Consider the following 20,313-nt stretch of genomic DNA (forward strand, 5'->3'; position numbering starts at 1 on the left):
TGCATTTATTTTATTGAGTCCCTGTCCCTGATTCAGTGAGTTTCCTTGGGATTTCCGGCATGTTATCCTCTCCTCCTGTAAATACTGAAGCACAGTAATTATTCAACATGTCGCCATCTCCTGATCGACAATATCACTGCTTTCAGTGTTTAAGGGCCGACATTTCTCCTGATTACCCTCTTTTTTTCTGAATGTAATTGTAAAAAATTCTGTTGATTTTGATATCCCTTGTCAGTTTCTTTTCATACTCCCTTTGTGTAGCTCACTGTGTTTAGTGACCCTTTACTGTTCTTTGTATCTTTCCCATTCGCTGGGATCTGTTCTTTCCCTTACCTCTTTAGTTGTCCGTGGTTGTTTTTTGGCAAATAGAGCTCTTGGCCCTCGGGGATAAAAACTGGTTCTGTATCTCACTAATCTTCTGTCGTTTTACCCATAAACACATTTGCTCAGTTTCTGGACAGTCTCTGTCATCCCGCTGAAGTCGGCCGTACCCAAATCTGCTTTTTGTTTACTTCTCTCTTCTGTCTGTCCAATATAAGGGGATGGGCTGGGGAGAGGGGGAGCGAAGGAGAAAGGGGCCTGTATTAGACAGCTTTGCCTTCAGCCCACTCACACCAGCAATCCTGAACAAGCAGTGATTCTTAGCTCCCTGCATTGCGAGCTACGTCTGTTAGTGAGGCAGCCAGGGGGGAAAGTCAGCCAGGCATCTGTTGCGCACACACCTCCTCGTGGCTTGTTACACAGCAGCATTGGTGGTGGAATGGGGAGGTGCAACTTCTGGTACTCTGGGCCGGGGTGGAGTGTGGTGTCAGGAGATGGTGAGCAGTCAGCCTGGGAGCCAAGTCATTATCTTCCTGAAAATTACTGAACAAAACCCGGGCAGCTGAAGTTATTGTTGTCCAGTCAGTCTGGCTTTCATTGGTACCAAACAGTTTGAACTCCTCAATAAGGGCACAGCAGTGGAGGAAATCCGTTGAACATTCAAGGGACAATTCTAGCAGAATTTTTTTCTTGAAAATGATCAGTTAGATGCTTTGTCTTAATTTGGTCATGCCTGCCTTTCTGTTTCTGTGAATCACACATGGCACCATGTCCTCAGACATGGCTGGTCCTTGAGACTTCAGCTTGATCTCACCCTTTCTCCACCAACCCTTATTCCACAGTAGGTGCTTTTCAGTGTCTATTTTAATAACTTACCATTTTTCATGCAGTCCTTCCAAGTTGTAGTTCATTGTTCGCATTTATTCCAGCGATCTGTTCTCTGACAAGGCACGCGATCCTTTCCCAAGTCTGTCAATGGTTTGAAGTGTACCTGTAGTGTCTCATTCTCGACACCCTGTGAGAAGGGCCTCTCTGTTTTCAGTGCTGCTCCCTGATAGTGCTTCTGAGATCAGCTATAGCAGCGCCTTGGGGTGTTAAACTATGTTAAAGGCGTATATAAATACAAGTTGTCGTCGTTAAAAATGTCTAAGACAAACTTGCATCCACTAACCCATGCCCCAGTGTGTCTGCACACACATACTTTTCATACTTTCCCAGCTGGCTGCCTGATATTAACTGGAGCATGAATAGTCCACAGCCCCAAGGGGCAAACATGGATGAGAAACAGTATAATTCCAGCAGTCACGCCCCATTCAATTTGAAATGGATCCACTCTGCAGGAGGAAGAAGTCTTGTTCTTCACTGTTCAGAAAACAGGCCTCCCTTGTTTAGTCTCTGGCCCTACCCTAATAATGTCCGCAGTGACTAAACAAAATGGTGGTACTGTGGAGCAGTTCACTCCATCGGCATCTGAAGAGAAGACAGGTTAACATTCTGGGTGGAGACCTTTCCGATCAACTCCTCACCTGAAACATCAGCCTGCTCTTCTCTCTCCAAATACCTACAACCTGTTGTGTACTCTCTCCTACCCCAGCAATGTGGTTGGGTCCCTGCTCCATGTTAAGACGCCTGGCTCTGTTTTTAGAGTTAAACTTCATCTTAATGAACTCCAACATCCTTGAACCTGCAGCATAGTTGATTTTTGGTTAATGTTGGTCTCAATAAAAAGGTTGGTGCACGAACACTGCTCGGGGAAAGTAAGTTGTCTCTGCATTTCAGTGTTGGGTCAGACCTGTTGAACCAACTGCACGCACCTGGCTTGGGCTGTTTCCAGTTTGTGTTTTTGTAGAGCTGTTCTCGATCATTAGGAAAGGGATGGGCTGCGTGTTGGTCCCGTGACATACAGTGGGAGGACAGCTGGTGATCCGCATATCGACCATGCTCTGTGAACTCTTACAGCAGCCAAGCATGTAAACTAACACTTCCCACACCATCTCTCAGCCAAGCTTACGCTTATAGGATTCCAGGTGGTCTGTCTAATACAAACCGACTTCACATATTTCCAGGCAGGTGGATAGGAAGCGTGGGCAGGCTTTGGGAGGAGAGCAGTATGATGTGAGCTGGGTGATGTGTTCGTGCAGCGCTGCTGAATCAGAATGGAAGGTGCTTTGTTCTTACATTCTTCACTTACTGATCTGTGGCAGCGAGTTGTAACAGCTGCTGACACTCTGGGCAGGCAGGCATGTCTCGGCATGTCTGGGTGAAAATAAGACACTCGTATCACTTCTTTTCTTTGTAGTTGTAAGAGCTGTGTTGGATTTGTTTGGGCAGAGCAGCCAGCTGAGCCTCGTGGGCTCACATTGCAGTCAGTGGGAGCCTGGGCCACCCCGGATATCAGTGTGTGGCACTTTACTTTGACTGGGTGACTCCCCTGCTAAGGATGGCGAGCACACAAACTGGGATGTCGCAGGTTCAGACCCCAGCTGTGTACTTAACTGATCACAGCTGGGGGGGGGGGGCGTGCTGGAGCTGTCCTTAGTGCCTCTCAGCAGGAGGGGGAAATTGGCACACAGTTAATGCTAGGTAATGAAATGTGTCCTGGCCACAGCTCTCAGTTCCTACTCCGCCCTGGTCATTGTGTGCAGGGGTGGCAGCGATGGACGTCTGTTTGCAGTTGGTCTCGGATTGGTGTTCCCGATGTGTTACATTGAGCCTAAATCCTTCCGGCGGTATTGGCGAGGCTGCATCAAACCAGCATTGCCACAGTATGCCCAACAGCAATCTTGAAAATGTAATGAAAATCACAGCTTGGGTCCTGTGGAACATTCTGCCAGGATTGTCTTGCCGAGTGTCTGTCTGGCAGCCGTTGCCTGTTTGGGCTTGTGAAGCTGACCGAGGCCTAGTGTTGGTGGCAGGTGTAAAACAAAGCAGGAGCTGGTTATTATTTCTGTAAACCTGTTTACTGCCGCCTTTACTCCTGGTCCCAGAAGTATCTTCCCTTGGGGCCGGGTTACAAAAACATTCCGTCTACTTTGTTTTCCCTTTTCTTTTTGAGAGGGTGCAGTAACTAAACTGCTTTAAAAACCTACTGTTGGACTCAGTTAATAGCTGGCAGAGGTTCTATTGAGACACTCCAGTGTAGGCAGGTAGTGTCAGCGATTCTCTGCGATGTGACTCAGGCGAGTTTGACACCTTACTTTCCCCCTCTGCTCCTAAAGTCATTAAAATGAGGAACAGGGAAAGACTGGTCCATTCCGCCTGTCCCACACAATATCACAATATCCACAGCCCCACCCGCCAGACCGGTGGAATCTGGAACATTCCTCTCTGACCCCCATTTGTGGGCATTTGTAAACTAGTCCACTGGCTCTGATTAATGTTATACAGTAGTTACCCCAGCCAGAAACAGGAGCAGCTCCCACTTGAAGGATTTCAGTGAATCACGCTCCTGATCACCGGCCAGCCTGTGTATAGGAGGGGAGCTGGGCCAGGGGACCCAGCCCCTGTGTATAGGAGGGGAGCTGGGCCAGGTGAACCCAGCGCCTGTGTATAGGAGGGGAGCTGGGCCAGGGGAACCCAGCCCCTGTGTATAGGAGGAGCGCTGGGCCAGGGGACCCAGCCCCTGTGTATATGAGGGGAGCTCGGCCAGGGGACCCAGCCCCTGTGTATAGGAGGAGCGCTGGGCCAGGGGACCCAGCCCCTGTGTATAGGAGGGGAGCTGGGCCAGGGGACCCAGCCCCTGTGTATAGGAGGAGAGCTGGGCCAGGGGACCCAGCCCCTGTGTATAGGAGGGGAGCACTGGGCCAGGGGACCCAGCCCCTGTGTATAGGAGGAGCGCTGGGCCAGGGGACCCAGCCCCTGTGTATAGGAGGAGAGCTGGGCCAGGGGACCCAGCCCCTGTGTATAGGAGGGGAGCTGGGCCAGGGGACCCCAGCCCCTGTGTATAGGAGGAGCGCTGTACCAGGGGAACCCAGCCCCTGTGTATAGGAGGGGAGCTGGGCCAGGGGGACCCAGCCCCTGTGTATAGGAGGAGAGCTGGGCCAGGGGACCCAGCCCCTGTGTATAGGAGGGGAGCACTGGGCCAGGGGGACCCAGCCCCTGTGTATAGGAGGAGAGCTGGGCCAGGGGACCCAGCCCCTGTGTATAGGAGGGGAGCACTGGGCCAGGGGACCCACTACTGATCACCAGCCAGCAGCTGTGTGTGGAAATTGGCTGAAGGCAGCACTGGACTTGGCTCTGAAGCTCCTCGTGATGAAGCCATGGTAAGTTGGACAAGGTATCCGTGGGCCCTTTGGGGAGCAGGGAGAAACATAGATTCAAATATTTATTAGCAGGGCCCTGTCTGAAATTGATGGAAAATGATGAAGATGGTATTTCCCCAAATCTCTGGCACTTTTGGAAGCAGATAGGAAGCAGGCTGTTTAATTCTGGATCAGGTGCACTGTTCCCTGGCTGTGGGGCAGTCCAGGGAGTCCACTTCAAGGGGCCATTCAGAGACTCAAACAATTGGAGGGAGCGTTGATCAGGTGTGAATGAAGCACACTCCTAGATTTTACTGCCTGGTGAACTAGCATTGACATTGACAACTAGCATAAACTTGCGATTGCCCAGATGAGATGTTGAAGTGTTGGTGAGCAGTGTGGGGCCCTCACTCACCTCACTGTCTCCAGGCAGCTGCACCAAGCAGCCTCCCTCGCCATACGTTTGGTTCCAGACCCCTGCAGAGCATGTTGGTGGGATGACTGGAGCAGTTCTGATTGAATCTCACAGACTTGAGTCAGCCTCCGTCCCCAGACCCACAAATCACTGCCTCCTTTGTGTGTGATCGGAATCACCCTCTCACTACACCATACTTTGGCATTTTTAGAAAAGCTAGACTTTTCTCAGGATTATCTTAGTTAGAGGGCGAAGGTTTGTTCAAAGTTCTCCTTACATTGTTGCTTGTATTTCGTGTCAGGTTGACCTGTTCAGTCGACATGTTTTGAGCAAAGATTGGCTTAAAATATAAAAGTGCTTTTGCACCAGATTTCCAGGGTTTTGCTCCAATAAAATTGTCTGTGCCACCCCTGGTTTGTTTCAAGCAGTGTTGGCATTTCCCTCTCGCCTGCCGTTCTGTCTGCTTTTTAAGTGATTTAGTGACCAGGATGTATGTGCCTGTTGACATTTTCAGCTGTGATTGCTCGAGAAGCATGCCATAAATCACCCCACCTCCCTTCTGCCTTTATGTTGCTCATGCTGTTTGTCACTCTTATAAATACTGTACATATATTATCGAAAGCTGAAGGAAGTTATCGATGCTTCGGGGGATCAGGTGACATTCCATCAGAGTTTGTCATCTGATTTCCCTGATTGCATGAGTGCCTTGGGACTTGTTTCTTGGCATGTCTGTCTGTACATTGATTGTAAATCCAGTCTCCTTTGCCCCTCTGCAGCTGGTCAGCATTGGCTCTTCCTACAACTATGGTAATGAAGACCAGGCTGAATTTCTGTGTGTGGTCTCCAGGGAGTTGCACAATGCTCCATACGGCACAAACACTGAACCCAGCGAAAAAGCCAAGGTGAGTGAAGTTATACAGAGCGCCCAAACCTGGCTCGGGATTGTTTGATTCTGTGGCTTTCACCTGTCCTGTTGTGATAACGCTCCTTTTTTTCTCTGAGGGTTGAGTCCTAACTGAAAGAGTTTGATGAAGTGTCAAATGGTCTGAGTCAGCAGCACAGAACGGTGCACAATTGTACATCTCACTCCGTCACACTCTGGTTCCAAGACGGGCTGGTGTTGCCGTGAGGTTGGGCTTTGGCACGGGGAGGGGGCCGTACAGCTCGCTCACTGTGCCACAGGGTGTCATGTACTTGCACTGGGAGCACATCCTGACATGGGACACAGGGAGCGATGTGCACCAACCCTCACCGATGATGAACAGAAAGAAGTCACTAAACATGTTTCGAGCTCACCACCAACTGACTGAGCATCGCTGCACATTACCAGACCCAGTGTCCGTGTCATGCCCAACACGGCATTTCTCCAGGCAAATCGATGTGACAGAGACCGTACTTTGTCACAGCACTGCTGACTGCTATACTGGTATATATCACCGAGTAAAGTGGTGCAGGGCTCTGCATATTCCATGCTGCATTTAACAGTGAGGGTGAAGGTTAACAGTGACGGTGAAGGTATTTGGTATACCGGGGATTTTAAATGCCCTGCTGTCACTTCTGCCAAAGCAGGTACCAAGGCCCTGCCCTGGTGCATTACTTGAAGCCCTGCTGGTTTAAGTGGAATTTGAAGCTGGCATTTACCATTGGACTCATTAGGTCAGCATGAACTCGCCCACATCCATATCCTGCTCCTAACTCCAATCCTCCTGCTGACCAAGCTTCATCTGAACATTACACTGGATAGTGGCACACACTCATTGTTCAAACACTGCCTGTATCTAATCTCCTTCACCAGATTCCTCCACCTCCTATTCAGACTATTTCTGCCTCACAAAACACAGCCAAACACAGTAGATTGTTGTGCCTACTTTTAACATTCTGTCCGCAATGTGGATAATTAAAGCACCTTTTATTATAATGCACATCCTTTCTATCGCCAATGGCTATCTGTGATTTTAACTATCAACAGTCTTCATTAAGAGAAGTACATTTAATTTGGTGTATCACAATTCCCATGCTGCTTTAACAGAGCAGTTTGTGCCTCAGTTGGGGAGCTGTTTAATCTTTAGACAGGAACGTCAGCAAACAGCCTTTTCAATGTGAAGCCTTGGAGAAGGAGGGAAGGGGAGAGTTTTCCTGCTGCCCTCCTTGGGCCAGGTCCGTGGGGACTCTAGTCACTGCCTCCCTGGCCAGCTGCCAGTGACGGACACAAAACACCCCATCAATTCTGGGCTGCAGCTCGTCAGCTATCTAATCCAGTCCGGTTTGCTCTTCCTGACTGGGTCGGTGCTGGGATGAGATGGTGTAGCTCTGGGATATATGCATCAGAACATAAGAAATAGGAGCAGGAGTCGGCCCCCTCAGAATCAATAAGATCACCTCTCATTCTTCTAAACTCCAATAGATATAGGCCCAACCTACTCAACCTTTCTTCATACGACAACCCCCTTCATCTCCGGAATCAACCTAGTGAACCTTCTCTGAACTGCCCCCAATGGAAGTATATCCCTCCTTAAATACGGAGACCAAAACTGTACACAGTACTCCAGGTGTGGCCTCACCAATACCCTGTCCCAGGGCATCAGTCTGCATTGGATACGCGGGGAGAAAGTCAGCCACCGATCCCATTCCTGCTCCATCCCGTGCTCCCTACTGGAGTGTATGGACACAATGAGTGAGGGTGGAGCTCAGTTTGGGGCTTAGAGAATGCCTAAAGGTGGGTAGCCTGCTAATGCTCCATCTAGGGGTACACATGAAGAATGGAGACTTGGCTGAGATACTGAGGGGCTGCCACCTTCAGCAGAGGAAGACCCAGCAAAAACAGAGTGCATTATTGGATTTCAAATCCTTGAAAATAGAGCAGATTATATAACCTTTTGCTAATGATCTTTCTCTACCTGTTTCTGTTGAGCAGAGTTTATATAACCTTTTCTTTTTCTGTAGCTGACATGATACTTGACAAGGTTAAAAACTTAATTGCCTCCAACATTCTTTTCCTTCCTCTTTACATTTTTGCATGCTGCATGCTGAATTCAGAGTGGGGACAAAGCGACGGATTGCGATCTGAATGACTCAGATTAATTTGCAATAAAATATACTGGTGAGCACCGGCTACCCGTAGAAAAGCTCCAACCTACTCATTTGCCCTCACCCTGTGGACCTGCCACCTGTCGCCCCATCCATCATTTGCCCTGCCCTGCCCTGCCCTGCATCATCCGGGATGCTCGTGTGCCTGGCAGTACTGTATTGTGCTGTGTGTTGCCCAGGTGTTCTGCTGTGCTGCAGCCAGAAACACCGGGGGTACGGGCGGGCGGGGGCGTGGGGTACGGGCGGAGGGCACAGCGTACGGGCGGAGGGCACAGCGTACGGGCGCGGACAGGAAAACAACTTCACTTTCAAGGACACCCATAAAATACATGCACCAAAAGTTCGTGTCGCATTTCTCATCCTTCCCCCCCCCCTTCCCCCCTTCCCCCCCTCCCCCCTCTTTTCCCCCCTTTCCCCTCTTTCCCCCCCCCCCTGAAATGAGCTTTCGATCACACATCCGCAGCATAACTATTTCCACCTCGGTAACATCGCCCATTTCTACCCCTGCCTCAGCTCATCTGCTGCTGAAGCTCTATCCAGGCCTTTGTTACATCTAGAATTGACTATTCCAACGCACTCCTGGCTGGCCTCCCACATTCTACCCTACGTAAACTAGAGGTGATCCAAAACTCGGCTGCCCATCTCCTAACTCGCACCAAGTCCCACTCACCCATCACCCCTGTGCTCGCTGACCTACATTGGCTTCCAGTTAAGCAACGCCTCAATTTCAAAATTCTCATCCTTATTTTAAAATCCATCCACGGCCTCGCCCCTCCCTATCTCTGTAATCTCCTCCAGCCCCACAACCCCCCGAGATCTCTGCGTTCCTAATGCCCTCCTGAGCATCCCTGATTATAATCGCTCCACCATCGGTGGCCGTGCCTTCTGTTGCCTGGGCCCCAAGCTCTGGAACTCCTTCCCTAAACCTCTCCACCTCTCTACCTCTCTTTCCTCTTTAAGACGCTCCTTAAAACTGACCTCTGTGACCGAGCTTTTGGTCACCTGCCCTAATTTCTCCTCGTGTGGGTTGGTGTTATTTTTTGTTGTGTTATACACCTTGGGGTGTTTCACTACATTAAAGGCGCTATATAAATACAAGCTATTGTTGCCACTTGTAAACTTCTGGGTGCCCCCCTGCCCCGCGTTCTGCCCACGCTGAAATGTTGGCGATCACAATGGGGGAGCAGATGCTGTTGTATCTCTGGTGCGAGCAGACTGAAGACATGGCCTGACTCCAGCTCCAGTCCATCTGCTGGAGTATCACCAGCCCAGGAGGAGGGCTGCAGCTGAGGGCAGGAGGCCAGTCCTCGGTCCCATAGTGTGCCTGCTACACGAGCCTGTAGGTCAGTCGCTCAGGAATCGCTTTCTGACCACGAGAAGGACGGCTTTTAGCAATCCACCTGGGAACAATCTCCCATTGCAGCCCGCAGTAACTGCATGCCTTGCTTCACCGAAACCCTACTTTGTGTAAACATTAATGCTGTCAAATGATGTGCACCGAGAGGTGTGTACATTCAGTCTGGCTAACCTTGCTGATCCATCGTGGTTCTGTACACTTTATCCTCTCCCCCTTTACTGGCAAACGTACTTTAGCCCCACAGATTGTCAGCTTCTTCTGTACAAAGGGAAGAAAGAATTTGGGCTGTGAGTTTCTTGACCACTCGGGCCTTGCCTGGCTCCAGCTCCATGCAGTTACTGTGTAGAAATGTGAAGCTGTGGGGGAAAGGCAGTCCCATCTGTCTGGGGGGGTGACACATTGCAGGGTATGTAAGCAGGGCTCCTGCCCTCGCTGGGTTCAGTGCCACTGCTGTCACAGTGCAGTGTGCAGCCTTCTTCCCCATGTTCATCTGTTCCATGTGTAGAGGGTGGAGTCTACTGTCACAGAAACCGCGCAGGCTTCATCACTAGTGCAGGGCCTCGAACCGACCCCCCCTCCCCTCCCCGACCCACCTCCCTCCCCTCCCCGACCCCCCTCCCCCCCCCCCCAACCCTCCCCTCCCCGACCCACCTCCCTCCCCTCCCCGACCCCCCTCCCTCCCCCAACCCTCCCCTCCCCGACCCCCCTCCCCTCCCCGACCCCCCTCCCTCCCCCAACCCTCCCCTCCCCGACCCCCCTCCCCTCCCCGACCCCCCTCCCTCCCCCAACCCTCCCCTCCCCGACCCCCCTCCCCCCCCCAACCCTCCCCTCCCCGACCCCCCTCCCCCCCCCAACCCTCCCCTCCCCGACCCACCTCCCCTCCCCGACCCCCCTCCCCTCCCCGACCCACCTCCCTCCCCGACCCCCCTCCCCCCCCGACCCCCCTCCCCCCCCCAACCCTCCCCTCCCCGACCCACCTCCCTCCCCTCCCCGACCCACCTCCCTCCCCTCCCCGACCCCCCTCCCCGACCCCCCTCCCCTGCCCGAACCCCCTCCCCTCCCCGACCCCCCTCCCCTCCCCGACCCACCCCCCTCCCCTCCCCGACCCCCCTCCCCCCCCCCCAACCCTCCTCCCCCCCCCCCAACCCTCCCATCCCCGACCCCCCCTCCCTCCCCCACTCCCCTCCCCTCCCCGACCCCCCTCCCCTCCCCGACCCACCTCCCAACCCTCCCCTCCCCGACCCACCTCCCAACCCTCCCCTCCCCGACCCCCCTCCCCCCCCCAACCCTCCCCCCCCCAACCCTCCCCTCCCCGACCCACCTCCCCTCCCCGACCCACCTCCCCTCCCCGACCCCCCCTCCCTCCCCTCCCCGACCCCCCCTCCCTCCCCAACCCCCCCTCCCTCCCCTCCCCGACCCACCTCCCTCCCCTCCCCGACCCCCCTCCCCCCCCCCACCCTCCCCTCTCCCCCCCCACCCTCCCCTCTCCCCCCCCACCCTCCCCTCTCCCCCCCCAACCCTCCCCTCCCCCCCATCCCTCCCCTCCCCGACCCACCTCCCTCCCCCCCCATCCCTCCCCTCCCCGACCCACCTCCCTCCCACCCCCCCAACCCTCCCCCCCCCCCCAACCCTCCCCCCCCCAACCCTCCCCCCCCCCAACCCTCCCCTCCCAACCCTCCCCTCCCCGACCCACCACCCCCGCCCAACCCTCCCCTCCCCAACTTTCCATCCACCCCGATCCGACCTCCTCCCCGCCCCTCACCTGACCTGACCCTCCTCCCTGCCCCTCCCAACCCAATCCCAGGCCCCGACCTGACCCAACCCAAGGGTAGTGCTGCTACAATTGGCCTCGGAGCCCAAGGGTTCCTCCTTTTGATCGCCCTCTAGACTGGAAGTGAATGCCCGTGTGTGTGTGAACATTCAGTGCAGGACCGGGCTCAGCTGTGATGCTCTCACAGTTAAATGGCCTGACGATACCTAATATTCTGTCTCGTGTGAGAAAAATGGCCTCTTGACTGAGGCACGTGACTCCTTGCTGTGGTTTGACTTTGCAGCATCAGGAGGGGAGGGAGGGATGGATTTGCCTGCCTGCCCTGAGTTGAATTTGAATGCACCGTATTTGTGTTTTGAACACTGCTCCAATGTTTCCCTTCAGTGACAGCTAGCAGCAACATCACTTAGTGCCCCACTGATCAGCAAATAGTCCCAGTGCAAATACCTGCAGGAACTCTGAGAATTTCCGTGTTATTGGGCGTAGTATCCAGGTCCACTAGACGTATCCCTCACCCACTGTACTACCTGCACCCTTTCAACAGTCAGCATCAATACTTGGGAACAGTCACTTCTCCACTGCTCCTGATTGGAGCATTGTGCTACATGTAATGACGGGGGAGGGGCAAGGAAGGGTTGTCCTATCATCCCGCACAGCCCTTTACCCCTACTGCCTGTCAATACTTGCTCTCATCTCTCCGCCTTTGTTTCCCTGTGGTGAAAGTGCTGACTCTCGGGGGCACAGGGAGGGCAGTCCTTGTGTACCTCGGCAACAGTGGCCCTTCACTGTCTGAGCGCCTGCTGGGTATCTGAGCAAGGCAGGCATCATCCTGTCGTGCAGCATCCTGTCGTACGGCAGGAGGCCCCCCGCGGGTTACACTCCCCCACGGGGGGGGGGGGTCCGCAGGTTACCCTTCCCCCCACTGGGGGTCTCCGCGGGTTACCCTCCCCCATGGGGGGGGCTCCGCAGGTTATCCTCCCCCACGGGGGGGGGTCCGCAGGTTACCCTCCCCCCCACGGGGGGTCTCCGCGGGTTACCCTCCCCCATGGGGGGGGCTCCGCGGGTTACCCTCCCCCACGGGGGGGGGGTCCGTGGGTTACCGCATGGTCCGAGGCAGAAGTTGTACAAAGTGCGTTTTGCTCCGTCTGGCTGGTCACGTAGGCTGGCTATCGAAACAAAGTGTTACCATGTTGCTGCAGTGTATTATGGGATGTGTTGCCGAGGCGGTGTATCGGCGGGATATTATGGGATGTGTTGCCGAGGCGGTGTATCGACGGGATATTATGGGATGTGTTGCCGAGGCGGTGTATCGGCGGGATATTATGGGATGTGTTGCCGAGGCGGTGTATCGGCGGGATATTATGGGATGTGTTGCCGAGGCGGTGTATCGGCGGGATATTATGGGATGTGTTGCCGAGGCGGTGTATCGACGGGATATTATGGGATGTGTTGCCGAGGCGGTGTATCGGCGGGATATTATGGGATGTGTTGCCGAGGCGGGATATTATGGGATGTGCTGCCGAGGTGGGATATTATGGGATGTGTTGCCGAGGCGGTGTATCGGCGGGATATTATGGAATGTGTTGCCGAGGCGGTGTATCGGCGGGATATTATGGGATGTGTTGCCGAGGCGGGATATTATGGGATGTGTTGTCGAGGCGGGATATTATGGGATGTGTTGCCGAGGCGGGATATTATGGGATGTGTTGCCGAGGCGGTGTATCGGCGGGATATTATGGGATGTGTTGCCGAGGCGGGATATTATGGGATGTGTTGCCGAGGCGGTGTATCGGCGGGATATTATGGGATGTGTTGCCAAGCCGGATGGATTGTGATATGGAGATTACTGTAACTGATATTTTTACTTTCTCGCAGATTTTGCAGGAACGAGGGTCACGGCTGTGATGTCAGTATTGGCCTGTGAAGCAATTTTTAAGTTATTTTACTTCCTGGGGAACATGAGAGGAAGCAGGGAGCAGCCACAATGTGATCAGGAGCTTGGGCTCTGTGGCATGAACATTTCTTGCAAAACCTTTAAACATGGATCTCGCGCTCTCTGCCCCCACTGTACTAAGACTGAGTTTTCTTACTGACGGTAAACATTTGAAGAGTTAGAAACGTTTATGCATTATAAGGACAGCTATATATCGAAGCATGTCTGTACTAGCTAGGGGTAGCAGGGGCACACCTAGCCAGAGGCCCCTCCCCCTCCTGGGATTACACCAATAAATTCTTCTTTACAAAAGAATTAGGTTAAAATAACTATAATTTTGCAAAGAAGCCTGAGCAGTGTCTAACTGAGGTACAGTTTATTGATTGTGGAGTCTGGGCTGTGCCACAGTCAACAACTGCAGCCGATGCCTCTGCCATCGGACTAGTCCCTTTAGCAATGGTGATATAAGTGGCAGGAGGGGGCAGCGATAGCCCCCGGGAGACACATCGCTCAGCGCACTCTGTAAACGGGCTGCCTCAGTTTGCTGCCATTATGTGGATGACCTGGGAGGTGGGCCCAAGCATTTCCTGTTGGGCTTTGGTGTTTTACTAAGGAAGTCGGCCAGTGCTGTCAAATGAACACAGTTTCTGTTCAAGATCATTGCAAGAAATGAGCAGAAGAAACTGTCCGATCCTGACGGATATTTTGAAGCTGGTTGCATGGTTTATTGCTTTCTATTTTACTAATTGCTGTTTTAAAAACCTGTAAAGTGGTTTGTATGCATTAGGATTCCCTTGTATATATTTTTTAGGGTTCTTAATTATGAATGTATTATTAAAGACCAGTAGGTTGAACTGTTCAATTTTTCCAGTATGTTTTGAACCTTTATATAAAATTCCCAGCCGCACCCAACACTTGGACATTGAAATTTCAGCTGTTTTCAAAACCACATTTCAACAATGTTTGTGCTCAGTTCTCACTGTCATAAACCGCTGGGTCCGCTGGTTTTAGTACATTTTTATTTCACTATTTCTTCAAAAACATTGTCCACGTTCAATCCCCATTTAAACAAATATCACCTCAGCAAACTGTTTAGCCACAAGACCAACTAGCCAAGCTGTACTGATTGGGGAACTCCTTTTCCAGTTGTGTAGCCGAGGGTGACGGTTCCTTCTCCCTCCTGCTTTCTCCATGAAGGTCTACTTTCACTTTCTTTCCTTATCAGACATGGCAACAGTCTGTGGGGCTGCTAATATCCAGGCCCTGTGGCAGAGGTGCCATCCCGGGTGTGTACTCGGGTGGGTGAAGATATGGGCCCTACAATGAACCCCTGGACAAGGGAGGGGGAGTAAGTCTTCCTGCTCACTCTCCATTGACTCCGGCTGGACAGCACGTGTGGGAAATCGAGGTGGAAACAGGATCTGGTTCAGCTGTACACACTTCCCATAGTCCCTCTCTAAGCTTACACAAGTTTACGCGGTCCGTGTCCCGTGTTTGCGCTGTCCTGCACACCGTTTCCCATGGATGGGTTGATGTGCGATCTCCACCCCATGTCCTCTTTGCCTGAACTGATTCGGATCTTGCTGGGCAGTGATAGACCACCCTCCCCTTTCAGCTGAGAAATTCTTCAATAAAATACTTTGAGAGCCAGAGAGCTTGTAATGTATTTGCCTCATGGGTTATTTGCTTAAGAGTTCATAGCAACTCATTGCTATTAAGAACTAGTTAGTTTGTTAATCCTTTGTTAATAATCACACTACACATTACCAGTTCATCCACTAGGCTCACAACTGCATACCTCATTGTGGATGACCCAGATGTAACTGGCTGGGGTTTTATTGAGCCTTGTGAACATCACATGACTGGCTAAGCCACTCACAATGCAACAGCTCTACAAACCTGTGAGCATGCTTACTGGTGCATACCTCGGTTTTCAGTTGGGTTTATTTAACCTCCAGACCCACCCCACTCTCTCCGAGCCCACAGTGGGTTGTCAGGGTTCACTGACTGACACGAAGTGAGAGAGCAGGTGGGGTCGGGGGGGTGGGGGGGGGTCAGAGAATTGCTGAAAGTGAGATGTATGGACGTTGGAACTGGTGCCATCTCCCATTGACGGAACCTCTGGGTCAGACAGGGGGGAGCTGCAGAATCTGTGCTCCTTGGCTGTGGGCAATCTCCACCTGTGGCAAACACTTCACATTCACACGATAAAGTCTCATCTGTTTGCCTTAACGTGCTGCAAACGGACTCTGCTCCACTGAGGTACACAAGGTGTAGGATTTAAAAGCCAAGAGATGACTCTATATAAAACCTTCATTAGACCACAGTTGCCGATTGTGTGTGGTTCTGGGCTTCACACTGCAGGAGGCTATTGAAGCTTTAGAGAGGGTGCAGCAGATTCACACTGAGGCTGCCTGGTGTGAGGAAATACAAATCCTGAATAGACATGAAAAATAGGGTCTTTTGTTGGAACAATGGAGATTATGGGCGAAGAGTGAAAGCTAGCCGAGCAAGGTGAGAGTCTGCTGACTAGACTCTGGGTGCTGGGCTGTCATTGGCCTTGTCCCCTCTCTCCGTGCGAGAGGAAGAATCAGCCTCTGTCTCTCCTGCCGGAATGTCGGGTGAGGATTGTGGCTGCAATGCCCTCCTGGCCTCCCAATGCTCCCTGTCCACTGAAGGTCAGCAGCCTAGCCAGAGCAAGGAGGGGAGAAGACTGGAGGGGGGATCATTTATGAACTGGGTTTTAAATCCCAGAGACGGCCCCAGATTGCTGCCCCTCCCGCCCTGAGTCTCCCCCTTCCTGATCGAAATATTAAAATTGCAGCACCTGTGCCAGACTGCCTTTGAGTGGTCCGAGGCGATCAAGAGCCTTCAGTGTCTCTCCCAGGGCTCACAATGTAACCCCGCACACTCCTGTTGGGGTAAAAGGAAGACTTCTCTTCCTCAAGGTGTACTCCCTGATATAAGGAATCAACACCCGCCTGTATCCCCACCTGCCCGTATAGCGACCACAGAATCACTCGGACTAAACCTTGGTTTAACCGGTTTTTATTCAAGCATGCAGGGGAAGGGTTCCGATGAACACGTCCCCGATCAGAGGGTTTACAATTACAATTAATACATTTTTCGAGGTGTGCAACCCTCCTACAAAACCACCGATTGGCCGACTGCTATCAGCAAAGTTACATTGATTCGTTGATCCTGGTCAGACTGGCTCTGAATGGTTCCCCCACCTGTCCATCTCCCATCACACATCACCCTTCCGGAATGTGGTGGTCAGTGATGTGAACTGTGCCTCAGTTCCCCATGACGTATTGATTAACCTTGCTTCCAAGGGTGGTGCTTCCTTATCCCTCTCCCAAGAACACTAGTCAAAACTACCGGTCAGTACCATCCTGTTCCCATGCTGCTATAATCCATGTTCCCATGTATTTTACTGTCCTTGTTCTGTACTGAATATGTACGTTTCCATGAGTCTGTACTAAGGTTCAATGCATTCAAGTGTGTGTATAAGCGTGCTTTGCATACTTACGCGAGTTTTACTTACAATCCCTACCATAAGACAGAGGAACTCCCGATTCCTCAACCTCCTCATACTGATAAACCTTACAATCTGGACCATGTGGCAGATCAATTCGCTGCCTTCAATATCCACCTTAGTGACCATCTTTTATCCCCTTACACTCCAATTTGTATCGGATTCTCACCTATACCTCCTGACATTTTGGAAGAATTTGATGATGGACTCCTACTGAATGGCTGCTGAGCTGTGGTTAAAGTAAAAAAGAAAATCTAGTATTTCTACAGTGGCTTTCACAAGTTCGGGACGTCCCAAAGCACTTTACAGCCAATGAAATACTTTTCAAGTGTAGTTACTGTTGTAACGTGGGAAATGCAGCAGCCATTCAGTGGAAAAGTGATTGGACATTCTGTCTGCACTGCAGGGACTTCCGCTGGGAATATCCGAAGATCCCCTCCAAAAATCCGAAAACATTTCACAGAGGCACAAACCAAGGGAGATATTAGGAGGGTTGGTCAAAGAGATGGGTTTTAAGGAGGAGGGGGCGGGGGGTTAGAGAGAAATTCCAGAGTTTGGAGCCTGGGCAGCTGAAGGCATAGCCACCAATGGTGGGCCAAAAAGAGGGGGGTGCACAGGAGTTCCGAATTTTGGAGTGGGGTTTGTGTGTTGGAGCACTGGAGGAGGTTAGAGATAGGGAGGGGTGAGACTGAAGGGATTTGAACACAAGGATGAGAATTTAAATGTTGATGTTCCATTTAATTTATTTTATGGGTGCGTGGCCCCTTTAATGGGAAGACAGAGGTGTCGCAATAGAAATCTTTAAAGTTCCGATAGGGTGGATGTGGAGAAACTGTTCACACTTGTGTGTGCAGCACAAGGGGACATAAATATAAGATCACCACTAACGGACCAGATCAAGAATTTAGGAGGAATTTGTTTACTCTGAGAGTGATGGGAATGTGGAACGCACTGCCACATGGAGTGGGTGAAGCAGAGAGATTTGATTCATTTAAGGGAAGGAGAATAGAGGGATAAGGGGCAAGTGTGGGAAGGGGTAATTAAAGTGGGAGGAGGCTCATGTGGAATAAACACTGACACAGACCTGTTGAACCAAAGGGCCTGACTCTGTGCTGTAGCTTCTAACATCCCCTTACCTTGTCTCAAAAACACCTCAAACTGTGTCACCTGGAGTGCAAACAGACCAAGGCCACTCCAAGGTGGGGTACACCTCCAACTTTCAGCAGCTCAGTCTTGAACCTCATACTTTCCTCCGCTGTGAGATCTCACCTTACTTTCATAGGCAGTTATTTGCAGGGCAGATGTATAAAGGAGTGAGGGAAAGAGAATGTTCAGAAGTCATTGTGCACGAAGAGGGGGATTAACAGACGCTCTGGGCTGAACTTGAGCCTCTGAGACATGGGGTTTCTGCTGCCAACAAATGGGGCCAGCTGATTGGCAGCCAATTTGTACCCAGTGAGATCCCAGAAACAGCAAGTAAAACAAATGGTTGGTATTCCCCGGCCTCAGCTCACCTGCTGCTGGAACACTCATCCCGACCTCGAGACTTAACGGGGCCGACATTGCCCCCTATTTTAAGAGGCATTATCGCCTCAAAGAGGCAGCAACGGCACGGAGGGGCCAACACTTTCTAAATTGCTATCCTTTATTTTTGGAGCGGTGTACGGGACAGCCCTGGCCGTCTTCCCGCCCCATCGGACACAGACCGACCCCTCACCGACCGGAGACAACCCCTTACCAACCTGACCGGCGGCAACCCCTCACTGACCTCACCGACCGCAGTGACCCCTCACTGACCGTGGTGACCCCTCACTGACCGCGGTGACCCCTCACTGACCGTGGTGACCCCTCACTGACCGCACCGACCCCTCACTGACCGTGGTGACCCCTCACTGACCGTGGTGACCCCTCACTGACCTCACCGACCGCAGTGACCCCTCACTGACCGTGGTGACCCCTCACTGACCGTGGTGACCCCTCACTGACCTCACCGACCGCAGTGACCCCTCACCGACCGCAGTGACCCCTCACTGACCGTGGTGACCCCTCACTGACCGCACCGACGCCTCACTGACCGTGGTGACCCCTCACTGACCGTGGTGACCCCTCACTGACCATGGTGACCCCTCACTGACGGCGGTGACCCCTCACTGACCGCACCGACCCCTCACTGACCGCACCGACGCCTCACTGACCGCACCGACGCCTCACTGACCGTGGTGACCCCTCACTGACCGTGGTGACCCCTCACTGACCGCGGTGACCCCTCACTGACCGCACCGACCTCTCACTGACCACACCGGCCCCTCACTGACCGCACCGACACCTCACTGACCGCACCGACCCCTCACTGACCGCACCGACGCCTCACTGACCGTGGTGACCCCTCACTGACCGTGGTGACCCCTCACTGACCGCGGTGACCCCTCACTGACCGCACCGACCTCTCACTGACCACACCGGCCCCTCACTGACCGCACCGACACCTCACTGACCGCACCGACCCCTCACTGACCGCACCAACACCTCACTGACCGCACCGACCCCTCACTGACCGCACCGGCCCCTCACTGACTGCACCGACACCTCACTGACCGCACCGGCCCCTCACTGACCGCACCGGCCCCTCACTGACCGCACCGGCACCTCACTGACCGCACCTTCCCCTCACTGACCGCACCGACCCCTCACTGACTGCACCGGTCACTCATTGACCGCGGTGACCCCTCACTGACCGCACCGACCCCTCACTGACCGCGGTGACCCCTCACTGACCGCACCGGCCCCTCACTGACCGCACCGACACCTCACTGACCACACCGGCCCCTCACTGACCACACCGGCCCCCTCACTGACCGCACCGATCCCTCACTGACCGCACCGGCCCCTCACTGACCGTGGTGACCACTCACTGACCGCACCTTCCCCTCACTGACCGCACCGACCCCTCACTGACCGCACCGATCCCTCACTGACCGCACCGACCCCTCACTGACCGCACCGGCCCCCTCACTGACCGCACCGATCCCTCACTGACCGCACCGACCCCTCACTGACCGCACCGGCCCCTCACTGACCGCACCGACACCTCACTGACCGCACCGGCCCCTCACTGACCGCACCGACACCTCACTGACCGCACCGGCGCCTCACTGACCGCACCGGCCCCTCACTGACCGCGGTGACACCTCACTGGCCGCACCGACCCCTCACTGACCGCACCGGCCCCTCACTGACCGCACCGGCCCCTCACTGACCGCGGTGACCCCTCACTGACCGCAACGACCCCTCACTGACCGCACCGACCCCTCACTGACCGCACCGAACCCTCACTGACCGCGGTGACCCCTCACTGACCGCATCGACAGCTCACTGACCGCACCGACCCCTCACTGACCGCACCGACCCCTCACTGACCACGGTGACCCCTCACTGACCTCACCGACCGCAGTGACCCCTCATTGACCGTGGTGACCCCTCACTGACCTCACCGACCGCAGTGACCCCTCACTGACCGCACCGACCCCTCACTGACCGTTGTGACCCCTCACTGACCGCACCGACCCCTCACTGACCGTGGTGACCCCTCACTGACCGCACCGACCCTCACTGACCGCACCGACCCCTCACTGACCACGGTGACCCCTCAC

The 20,313-nt window shown here is 53.5% G+C and overlaps 1 protein-coding gene across 2 annotated transcripts in view; it reads left to right on the forward strand.

Annotated features, from left to right (window-relative positions):
* The window catches only part of kctd5a (potassium channel tetramerization domain containing 5a), a 65,297-nt gene extending 51,310 nt beyond the window's left edge, over positions 1 to 13,987 (forward strand). For both annotated transcript variants that reach the window (XM_070901467.1, XM_070901468.1), the window contains 2 exons: positions 5,754 to 5,879; positions 13,068 to 13,987. In XM_070901467.1, coding sequence (XP_070757568.1) covers positions 5,754 to 5,879; positions 13,068 to 13,097 — 156 coding nt within the window. In that variant the 3' untranslated portion in view covers positions 13,098 to 13,987. The remainder of the gene's footprint in view (positions 1 to 5,753; positions 5,880 to 13,067) is intronic.
* Positions 13,988 to 20,313: the final 6,326 nt, after the last annotated feature.

This window comes from Pristiophorus japonicus, chromosome 15 (assembly GCF_044704955.1).
Source record: "Pristiophorus japonicus isolate sPriJap1 chromosome 15, sPriJap1.hap1, whole genome shotgun sequence".
NCBI classification, from domain to species: Eukaryota; Metazoa; Chordata; class Chondrichthyes; family Pristiophoridae; genus Pristiophorus; species Pristiophorus japonicus.